This window comes from Mirounga leonina, unplaced genomic scaffold (assembly GCF_011800145.1).
Source record: "Mirounga leonina isolate KUSES-001 unplaced genomic scaffold, KU_Mleo_1.0 Mir_173, whole genome shotgun sequence".
Classification (NCBI taxonomy): Eukaryota; Metazoa; Chordata; class Mammalia; order Carnivora; family Phocidae; genus Mirounga; species Mirounga leonina.
In genome coordinates this window covers 65,570,310-65,581,331 of record NW_023270447.1, presented here as the reverse complement: position 1 = coordinate 65,581,331, position 11,022 = coordinate 65,570,310, and the positions used below count along the sequence as shown (strand labels likewise).

At 61.2% G+C, this 11,022-nt stretch overlaps 1 protein-coding gene across 3 annotated transcripts; it reads left to right on the top strand.

Moving 5' to 3' along the window:
* The first annotated feature begins 81 nt into the window (after positions 1 to 81).
* Positions 82 to 11,022, top strand: ZC3H12A (zinc finger CCCH-type containing 12A). 3 transcript variants are annotated; one of them, XM_035019064.1, is made up of 7 exons: positions 82 to 220; positions 1,059 to 1,530; positions 6,205 to 6,344; positions 6,589 to 6,823; positions 7,354 to 7,460; positions 7,590 to 8,260; positions 10,103 to 11,022. In XM_035019064.1, exons 2-7 carry the CDS (start codon positions 1,139 to 1,141, stop codon positions 10,199 to 10,201), a joined length of 1,644 nt encoding a protein of 547 aa, XP_034874955.1. In that variant the 5' UTR covers positions 82 to 220; positions 1,059 to 1,138; the 3' UTR covers positions 10,202 to 11,022. The 3 variants fall into 3 exon arrangements, with proteins under 3 accessions (XP_034874955.1, XP_034874953.1, XP_034874954.1); XM_035019062.1 differs by lacking the exon at positions 10,103 to 11,022 and having other exon boundaries at positions 7,590 to 9,900; XM_035019063.1 differs by lacking the exons at positions 82 to 220; positions 10,103 to 11,022 and adding an exon at positions 334 to 502 and having other exon boundaries at positions 7,590 to 9,900.

Here is an 11,022-nt window from a genome sequence, read left to right as displayed (position 1 = left end):
GGGGCGGCGCGGGGCGGGGCGGGGCGGCGCGGGGGCGGAGCAGGAAGGGGCGGTGGCTGCTCCGCCCCCTACCGCCTGGGCCGGCTACCGCCTCCCCTGCCCGGCTTCCGCGTCACGGTGCCGAACGCCACCTGCCCGCTCCGTATAAAGGCGCCGCCGGCCTCGCCCCCGGGACTCGGCCCCATGGAGACGCCGCGGGCCGCGGCTGGCACTCGGCGGGGTGAGGCGCGCGGCGAGGCCGGGGCGCGGGCCCCGGCGAAGGGCAGGCGGCGCGGGGAGGGCTCCGGCTGGGACCGGCCGGAGGGGAGGGACGTGGGGCGGGTCCCCTCCGATCTCGCCGGTCCTCGGGAACCCCTCCAACTTAGCCCAAGTTGGGGGAGCCTGGGAGGGGGGGGCAAGGTCCAGAGGGGAGCCGAGAGAGCGCGGGGCTCGGGGCCGCGACAGCCTCCGCGTCACCCGCGCCCGGCGGCCAACCAGAGTTTCCCAGCAACTTTTCTCGCCGGTGGGTCACCCCGGAAACTTCCCCCTTCCCAGCCCGGGAGCCCGGCCATGGGCCCTGCGCCTCCTGGGCCTGGGCTCGGAGCGCGGGGCGAGCGGAGGCGATGGCCTCAGCGGGGAAGCCCCCGGCACCCCCTCCCCCCCACCCCAGCGCACTTCCAACCCCGGGTTTCCATCTGAGAGCCCCGCCCCGCAGCTGTGGGGGCGCGGCGACGTCCTGCGAGGCCTCCCAGGAGTTCTGGGTCCCCTGGGTTGCCGTGGGGCTGGGGGCGGGGTAGGAGGTGGAGCCAGACTGCCTGAGTTCAAGTCTTTGTGCCACCAGCTAACAGCTGGATGACCTTAAGTTCTTGAAGTCTGTGTCTCAGTTTCATCCTTTATAAAGTGGGAATGATGACTCCTAGCTGGGACAGCTTTTGAGAGGGTAGGAGAGGTGACACATGCAGATGGCTTTGCCTGGTGCCACCAGTCAGTGTGGCCTCAACCTGTTGGGTGGGGTAGGGGCTGGAGAGGGGTGGGAGAGAGAGCCACTCCCATCCCTAATTCTTACGGTTGTCCTACAGGAGCTGTGACAGGTGCCTCCCATCAGTCTGAGCTGTGAGTGGCAGGTGGAGAGAGGTCCACTCAGAAAGCCAGCCCCACCATGAGTCTGTGGGAACTTGACAGCCACAGCTGCCAAGGTACCCCGAGGCCAGCTCAGGAGCCCAGCACTGAGGAGACACCGGCTGTGGAGCTGCAGATGAAGGTTGATTTCTTCCGGAAGCTAGGCTACTCATCCGCTGAGATCCACAGTGTCCTGCAGAAACTGGGGGTGCAGGCCGACACCAACACAGTGCTGGGCGAGCTGGTCAAACATGGGTCAGCAGGCGAGCGGGAGCGCCAGGCCTCCCCGGACCCCTGCGCTCAGCCCCCCCTGGTCCCCCGGGGTGGGGGCACCCCCAAGGCACCCACCCTGGAGCCCTCACCCCCAGAGGAGAACAAGGAAGGCAGTGACCTAAGACCTGTGGTCATCGACGGTAGCAACGTGGCCATGAGGTACGTGTTACTTAAAGGGCCAAGGCCAGGGCCTGTGGTGGAGAATGGTGGCCTTGTGTCTGCATCTCTGGTAGAGGGGCCTTCAGGAAAGAGTTTGAACTGTTCTCCCAGACTGATCAAGAGGAAGGGAAAGCCCTTTACTGAGGCTCTCCCTTAATCCTTATGGCTTCTTGGAAGTGGGCTTGTTAGGAATGTTCTAGGGATGAGGACAGGGGCTCAGAGATGTGCCCATGGGCACACACCACTGGTAAGCGTTAGAGCAGGGATGCGAACTTGGGTCCTTCTGTCTCTGGTGTTCACCTTGGGCTCTGTCTTTTCCTGAGGACCATCACTCAGTCGCAGTACCTCTCCTATGACATGAGGCAGTATGGTGTAAGGGATTAGACTGGGGCCAGCTTGCCCATGTAGGAGCCAGTCACTTGATGTCTTGGAGCTTTCTCTCCTCGTCAGTAAGACCCAGCTAACCCCTGCTCAGATGCCATTGTGAGGAGTGGAGGCACAGAGCCTGGACAGAAGCGCAAGCTCAGTAAGCAGTAGTTGTTACTACTGTTACTTAGGGGTCTGGGGCCCCTGAGGCCTTGTTGTGCCAGACCTGGACTCTGAGGAAGCAGGCCCAGGTACTGGGACCTTTGTCGCTGTGACTAAGAGTGAGCTCCAGGATCTGGCTTACATGGGGGCGTGGGGGTGGGGGAAGGGGGGGTGAGCGTGGGCAGGTCAGCTGTGACTTGGGTCACCTCTGCTACAGCCAAGCCACCTTGACTAGACTGGGCCTAGGGGCCCTCCAGGACCAGAGCCAGGACTCCACCCCAGTAATCCTGCCCTTCGAGAAGACTGTCACAGGGATTGGGGTCAGGTGAAGCCGGGGCCAGGGCTGACCCTAGGGAGCCCAGACCTCCCTTCAATCCAGGCCCCGCCCTCTGGGTCAGGGCTGGGTGGATCATTCACCAGGAAAAGTTCCAGTCGGGAGACCTCCAGATCCTGGTCGGGGCCTGGGGAGGGCTCCTTCCCTGGCTTCCCTGAGGGGTCTCCCAGGTGGGCTGCCTGAGGTTTCAATGCCCTTGGCCCTTCCCACTCCCAACCCAGCTGGGCCAAGTCAGCTGTCAGGCTGATCCTGGCCCAGCTCAGCTGGTGTGCAGGTGGCCCTGTTCTGGCCACCTTTGGATCAGTCTTCCTGTCTCAGAAATGGGCTGAGGGGCGCCTGGGTGGCTCAGTTGGTTAAGCGACTGCCTTCAGCTCAGGTCATGATCCTGGAGTCCCGGGATCGAGTCCCGCATTGGGCTCCCTGCTCAGCGAGGAGCCTGCTTCTCCCTCTGACCCTCCCCCCTCTCATGTACTCTCTCTCATTCTCGCTCTCTCAAATAAATAAATAAATCTTTAAAAAAAAAAGAAAAGAAAAAAAGAAATGGGTTGAGCCTCGGTGGGAGATTGGGTAAAGCTGGCTCCCGCATGCTGTCGGCCTCTGGTGACAACCTTTTCTTTGAGAGGGGGTCCCCTCTTTGGCTCCAGCAGCTTGTGGCTGGCCCAGGAGCCGTGCAGGTCTGTGACTTCTTCCCCTGGAGGCTTGGGCAGGCTGTGCTGGCTTGGGGCAGCCCGCGCTGACCATCTCCCGTGCTCCCCACTCCCTGGGGACAGCCATGTGCTCTGTGTGTTTGTATCCTGGCAGGAGGAGGAGGGGCCTGGGCGGGAGGAGGGGGGTGGCCTGAGGAGCCGGCCTGGAGAGGCACAGCCGTGGGGGTTTCTGAGCTGGGGCGGTAGCAGGAGGGGAATTCCAGCCTCAAACTTCCTGTCTCAGCTGCTGCTGGGTTCCTGCCCTGCTGCCCCCTCCCCCCCCAAGGGCAGACAGGCCAGCCCCCACCATATGCAAATCGTGGGGAAATTCACCTCTGTTTCCTTCTAAGGGAATTTTTCTCCTCTAGCTGGGCCCAGCCCAGGCAGATCTCTTCACCTGGCTAGTCTGGCCTGGCCCTGCCCTCTGTCCTTGGGTGGGAGCCGCCGAGCTGGAGTCCCCTACATCTTCACACAACTTAGCCAATGTCTAGTTAGCCAGGCGGCGGGGGGAGGCGACCTCCTGGGCAAACGGGCCTGCGGTGGGGGAGGGAGGATGTCTGGTTTTCCTGTGCCAGCAGAGCTTCCTCCATTGCAGCAAGAGGGACTAAAGTTAGCTCTAGGGAGGCACTCCTGGCCTGGATCGACTTGCGGAACTACTTCGTGGGTTCAACTCCTTCCAAGAGCAAGGCTCTTCACTACCTGCCTACGGAGTATTTTAGGGGCCAGGACAGCTGCCAGCAGACTTGTCCCCAGCCCATGTTTTTGATGCCCAGAGGCAGTATGCTAGCCTGGATTAAGTCCCCGAGCTTGCAGATGCTGGCCTAGGATGGGGCATGTGCACGTAGACAGACGTGTACAGATGTGGGTCCAGTGGGTGCTTGTGCTGACTGCTTACCTGAGCCGGGGAGCCAAGCCGGGGATGATCACATTCCCCTGGCTGTGGGGAGGCGGCAGAGGCCCAGCGCGGATGGCGGGAATGTGACGGGAGAAGCGCTGGGCATTTGAAGAGAAACCAGGGACCTGAGCTATCCTGGAAGGTCCATCCAGGAAGGCTTCCCAGAGGCAGTGCTGTTTCACGTGGGTGCTGGAGGAAGAGCGGGAGTTGGCCAGATGCATCCTTGTCTCCTGTTCCCAGCCTGCCCCCTACCTCTTAACACTGTGTTCAGACTCAAATTTGGGAGCTTTTCTTTCTGCTGTACAAACTTCAGGTCTTGCTATTAAGGACTAGGAAGGCAAGCCAGGGGCCTCAGATGTGGGTTCAAGTTCTGTCTTCCCACTAGCCTGGGAGCCGTAGATGAGTTGTGCATCCTCGGTTTCCTTCACTGTGGCCTCGTAAGGATGAAGAAAGCAGGTGTGGGACTCATCTGGCCTCCAGTAGGAGCTTGGTGCCCACTCAGCCCCCATCTGTCCCCGCCGCCAGGGTTGGTACTCTGTACCTGTCTGAGCATCAGCGCCGGGGTATTATGAGCACAGGCTCTGGGCTGCGTCTCTGTCCCACCGTCACTGCAACTGGTTGTGCTCTATGGCTCGGTTTTCTCATGGGAATGAAGGGGAAGGGGGCCTTTAATGATAGGACCCTCCTCAGAGGCTTGCTGATGATTCCGTACTAAGCACTTAGATCAGGGCCTGGCTCCTGGCTCTCAGTAAATGGTAACTTTTATCATAAGCAGGCTGGTGGACGGTGGGGAGGCCCCACCACCTGGTGGGGGTGAGCACTGCCTTCAGCTGGACTTTGCCTCCCTTACAATTTACGGAGACCTTCAGATTGGGAGCCCCAGCCTCACCCCCAGACAGCCTCCGTGCCCCTCAGCTGCCCCACCCCCGTCTCTACCTTCTCTTGGGACTCCAGCTACCACCCCCACTCCAAAGCCACCCACAGGATGTGGTCGCCCATGGACTTGCCTCTTTTGTGTAACGTTTATTCTGTTTTATTTGCCAAATGTAAGCGTCTGAGCTGCTCCCGGAGGGGTTAGTGAGGGGCAGGGGCTGTTGGGGAGGGAGCTGTAGCTGGCTTCGTCCAGTGCCCCCAGCCTGGGCTTGGAGGCCTTCTACAAAACCCACTGTTCCTTGGGGGCCCCCAGCCCCCTCTTAACCCTCCCAGGAAGCCAGTTGGAACCTCCACTTTGCTGGACTGTCTCTGGCCTCAAGCAAACACGCAAGTGATGCCCCTGACATGGGCCCTTCTTAAGGAGACTGCAGATTGCCAGGCCCATTTGTCAGATAGGGAAACTGAGCCAGAGCAAGCCAGCAGCCCGTCTGGGCTTGCTTCTGGATCCAGCCACCTTTGGAGGGGGTGACATCCAGCTGTCAGACCACAGCAGGGGGATGTTCTACCTCCCAGCTCTCCTGCTAACAGAGAGAAAGAGTCCCCCTGGTGGCTTCCAGATGGCCTTTCTTGCCTCAGCCCCCGCCCTCCTGAGCCGGGTGAGGAGAAGCCAGGGCAGTCCAGGCATTTGGGGGAATTGGCAGTCTTGGGAGGAAAAGCTCTTTCACTTTCAGACTGAAAGGCTCCTGTGTGCCTCTCCCACTCGGTCACCGCTCACGCCGTGTGGGACAATGGATTGTGCCTCCTTCCTCTTCGCCCTCCTCAGTCCCAGCCCCTGGGGCCTGTGTAGGACTGAACTTTAATCCATGTTTAATCCAGAGCAATCTGGTTTCTCTTCTGTTAGCCGGGGCTTGTCCCTTCCCACCCCCACCCACAGCACCGCCCAGCGGACGAGGGAGGATGGGTGACTCAGTGTGCCTGTGTACGTCTGTGTCCCTGTGGTCCCAGCACCCCCGGGTGGGGCAGGAACCAGAAGGCTCCTGGAGCCTTTCCCCCACCCCCAGGTGCGTTGCAAGCAGCCTGACCCTCCCCCACATGGGGAGCGGGTGCCGCCGGATTCCTGGGCGGCTCCTCACTGTCGGGAGATGGAACCTCAGGGAAAGTCCCTGGTCAGGCCATCCCGGACGCTGTGGGAGCCAGCAGGGAATGCAGGCCTTGGGCCAGAGGGCAGCGGGCTGAGCCCCGCCACTCCACCACCCAGGCCAGGCCAGCGGCTAGGGAGCAAGCCCCTTGTGCTCGGGGCTAGGGGAGAGTGGGCCAGCCACCCTCGCAGGCTCACCTGTCCCTCCTCTCCTTCCCAGCCACGGGAATAAGGAGGTGTTCTCTTGCCGGGGCATCCTCCTGGCAGTGAACTGGTTTCTGGAGCGGGGCCACACAGACATCACGGTATTTGTGCCATCCTGGAGGAAGGAGCAGCCTCGGCCCGATGTGCCCATCACAGGTGGGTGGCACCTCTGGAGTGGGTGGTCTCCCTGCCCCAGCAGGGCTCCTCCCCAAGAGAGACCCTTTGGGTGTGACCAGCAACTTCTAGGCCTCAAGCAGGGACCAGCCTTTCTTTTCCCAGCTTCCTCTGCGCTCAGCCCCTTCCTGCCTCGGGGTGCCTGGGGTTCCGAGCCCCCGTGCCTGGCCAGCAGGAGGCTCCGGGGCCAGGGCAGGCTCTGACCTGCCCTGCTGCTGTCCCGCAGACCAGCACATCCTGCGGGAGCTGGAGAAGAAGAAGATCCTGGTGTTTACCCCGTCCCGGCGCGTGGGTGGCAAGCGTGTGGTGTGCTACGATGACCGCTTCATCGTGAAGCTGGCTTTCGAGTCTGATGGGGTCGTGGTCTCCAACGACACGTACCGGGACCTGCAGAGCGAGCGGCAGGAGTGGAAGCGCTTCATTGAGGAGCGGCTGCTCATGTATTCCTTCGTCAATGACAAGTACGGTCCTGGCCCTCGGGTCTGGGGTCCCCGGGGGTGGGGGGGAGCCAGATGTGTCATCAGGTGTGGGGGGCGGCTAGGAGGAGCTCTGCTGGGGCCACGGCCTTGCATCCAGGCAGCTTTGGGAGCGAGAGGGACCTGGCACCAGGTAGAAGGGGTCAGGCTGGGGACGGGCCAGGGTGGGGGGTGGGGCAGAAGCATCTGTGATGGGATATGGTCAGTGGTTCCCAGCACTCAGTCCCTGATCAGCGGCCCGTGGATGGGTGCAGCCTTAGATTCAGATTTCCAGGTTGCAGGCCTCCCACTGCCTCCGGAGCTCCCAGCACGAAAGCTGCTCTGATGGCCCCTCGGGCTGGGGCCTCCTCCCCTCCCTTGGGGCATTCCCACCCTGAGGGCCCAGGGATGTCCTGCAGGATGATCACCAGTTTTAGGAGCTGCTCTCCCTCTTCTTCCTGGTGAGGCTCACTGTCCAGCCCCCCTGCCCGCTCCGCACTGGGAAGCTCCCTTCACGCCTCCCACCTCCTCTGCAGGTTCATGCCCCCCGATGACCCTTTGGGCCGTCACGGGCCAAGCCTGGACAACTTCCTGCGCAAGAAGCCGCTCACAGCGGAGCACAGGAAGCAGCCGTGTCCCTACGGTAAGACACCTGGGCCCCGATTCTTCCTCACGGAGACCACCCAACCCCGAGTTTACTGTGCCACCCCCTTCCCTCTCCCAGCCCTGGTTCTGCAGCCCCCCGCCCAGAGACCCCCTTACTGTCTTGCAGGGAGGAAATGCACCTACGGGATCAAGTGCCGATTCTTCCACCCGGAGCGGCCGAGCCGCCCGCAGCGCTCCGTGGCTGACGAGCTCCGCGCCAATGCCCTCCTCCCACTCCCCAGGGCCCCGGGCAAGGACAGAAGCGGCCAGAGGCCCTCACCCTCGTCCCAACCCGGCCCTGGGCCCACAGAGCATGAGCAGTGCAGCCTGGACGGGAAGAAGCTGGGAGCCCAGGCATCCCCGGGGCCGCACCGAGAGGGTCTGACACAGCCCTTCGCCCCAGCCGGCCGGAGCCTCCCGCCTGGTGGGGGCAGTGGCAGCAGCTTTGGGCCAACAGACTGGTTCCCACAGACGCCGGAGTCTCTCCCGTACACGTCCCAAGAGTGTCTGGACTCAGGCATCGGCTCCCTGGAGAGCCAGATGTCCGAACTCTGGGGGGTTCGCGGAGGGGGCCCTGGTGAGCCCGGCCCGCCTCGGGGCCCTTACGCCGGCTACAGCCCCTACGGGGCCGAGCTCCCAGCCGCTCGGGCCTTCTCTGCCTTTGGAGGGGCCGTGGGTGCCGGCCACTTCAGTGTCCCTGCTGACTATGCCCCCCCGCCGGCTGCCTTTCCACCTCGAGAGTACTGGTCTGAGCCGTACCAGCTGCCCCCGCCCACCCCAGTCCTGCAGGACCGGCAGGTGCCAGGCCCGGGGGCTGACAGGGGCCCATGGGGCGGGGCTGGCAGCCTAGCCAAGGAGCGAGCCAGCGTGTTCACCAAGCTGTGCGGGGTCTTCCCCCCGCACCTGGTAGAGGCTGTGATGGGGCGCTTCCCGCAGCTCCTGGACCCCCAGCGGCTAGCTGCAGAGATCCTTTCTTACCAGCCCCGGCACTCCAGCAAGTGAGCTGGCTGCGCGGGGGCAGCCACCCCCAAGGCTAGACTGAGGGAGGACTGAAGTAGGGAAGGGAAACTGCAAACCAAAGAGAACTGTAGGATTGGTTCTGGCCCCCCGGCGCCTGGAGCCGGCTGCCAAGTGGGGCAGGAGCGATCGCCCTGTTGATGCACATTGTATCTGTAGTTTAAGGAGACGCTGCCGTAAAGGCATCAGTCCGTGGCTGAAGCCCAAACCCCCCTTTCTCTCAGAGGGCGGGGAGGGAGGCGGTGGGGAGCAGAGGCCTGGGCTGGGGGCCCTGTGCACGGCCCCCCACCTCCGCCCCGTCCCTGGGATGCCGGCCTCGGCTGGCTAGTTAGGCACCGTGTGCCTGCCCTCCAAGGGCCCCTCCGGTACGCCAATGAGGCCACATTGGTGCTCTCGCAGGGCACCAGGCTTCATGTTAGTAAGCAAGATGCTTCTTAATAACCCACCTTCCGTCCCACTCTGTTTGCCTGTCTGCTTGCCCCCACTAGGGGTCAAGGGTCCTCTGTCCCCACCCTCTCTTCCCCTTCCTCTGTGCTCCGAGTCACCTCTCCTGCAAGAGTGGGGACGCGTATGTATGTGTACAGGTAGAATGTTAAGTACTTTAAGTGTAAGTCCTTGCCTCCTTTAACATGTCAGTAAAGTACAATGTGACCCCTTTAAGAGATGATGGTCTTGGTTGTACTTGGGGGTTGAGGGGGCCTTTGAGCAGTGGAAGGTCAGCAGGTGTGCACCTGACCCAAAGCGCTCAGTCCCTTGGGGGCAGAGCCTTCCTTACTGAGGCCGTGGCCCAGGCCTTGAGAGGAGGTGGGGGAAAGTTGGGGAGTTGAAGTCCTGTGGCTGTGGGGTGGCGAGGGTTGGGGGCAGGGGGCGGGATTGGGCTCTTCCCCTTTTCTGTCCTGTGGCCAGAGCTGAGGACAGAAAACCATCTGGCTTTCTGAGAAGAGGGCTTCCAGGATAGTTGAGGAGAGAAGATGGTGGGGGAGCACTTGGGTGTTAGGCTCTGGCCCCACCTTCCCAGGCACTGCCATGTTCTAGACGTGGAGCTCCACCAGAGTGGAGCAGGGGGCGTAGAACAGCCTGGAAAGGCGACGCTGGGGTAGCCTCCGTGCGGGAGGCTAGGGGTCCTGGTCCCAAACTCAGGAACCAGCTCTGCCACTGGATTCACTAGGGACAAGTGACTCCCCCTCTCTGGGCCTCAGTTTCCTCATCTGTGAAGTGGGGATAATAACGGTACCTACCTTACAGGATTGTAGGGAGGACGTGAGAGTATGCATGTTGACCACATGACCCAATGCCTGGCACATAGTAAGTGCTCATCAAAGGGCCTCTGGTGTTGCTCTCTGTGGGCTGTGTTCACCTCACCATCTCTACCTTCTCAGCAGCCCCTAAAAGGAAGGAAGCCAGGCAGGAATATACATTTTTCTCAGATGAAAAAATGAGATATAAATGCTACAGATTTTAAGTGAAAAGCTGGGCTGTCGTATGATCCCTGAACACCATCAGCAGGAGAAAATGGAAAAAATACAGTTTTAATAATTCTATATTTGAACATCTCACCTAATCTGTACTTGCTGTTTGTGAAGCTTTTATAGTATCTGTATTTTTTTTTTTTTTTTTTTTTAGAAACTGCTTTACCACAGAACACCTGAGCAGCATGTTGAGGAAAATGCCACATTGGCCCTCTCCCTGCACGCTGGGCCCCCACTGTGTTCTTCACCCTGAACTTTTTTTTTAAAAGATTTTGAGAGAGCGAGAAGGGAAGAGCGAGTTGGGGGGAGAGGGAGAAAGAGAATGTCCGAGACTCCCTGCTGAGCAAGGAGTCCAACGTGGGGCTCGAGCCCACAGCCCTGAGACCACGGCCTGAGCTGAAATCCAGAGTCGGACACTCAACCGACTGCGCCACCCAGGCGCCCCACCCTGAACATTCTTTAGAAGCCGGCAGTTAAAGCAGGGACCCAGGCGCAAAGTGGGAACGATCTCCGCCAACGTTTCCTTGAAGCACGTGCTCTTCAAGGTACCCCATGCCCGTTGGCTTCCAGCCTCCTTGGAAGGTTTTATCTGCACAAAGAGATGTCGTTGCCTTCCTTATAAAATATTTTCTCCAATCGAGTACTGTATTCCAGATTAAAAGGCTATTTACAGGTCTTCCTTTGTTTCTGTGGGTCAGGAAGCTAAAAGCCAGACTGTCCAGGCCATTATCAGCCACCGGTGCGGCGAAGGAAGCAAGGCCACTGGCAAGGCCAGGCTGAGTGGTCTGCCTGAGGGCAGGCTGGAGTAGGCCCTCGAGTTTGGGGCCCTGGCTCTACACACCGGAAGAAGGAAGGACCCCCCCCACCGGTTTGCAGCAACTCTCAGGCCCGAGAGGGAGGGAGGCAGGGGGCGCCCTCGGCCCCGCACCCACCAAGCCCCCTCCGTCTGTACCCCACGTGGGACGGAGTGGCCCGGAAGGAGAAGTAGGGTGCCCGCGCCCCTCTTCCCATCCCACCAGCCAGCTGTCCACAGACTCGAGGGCTCACATTCGGCCCCTGACCAGAGCAGAGCTT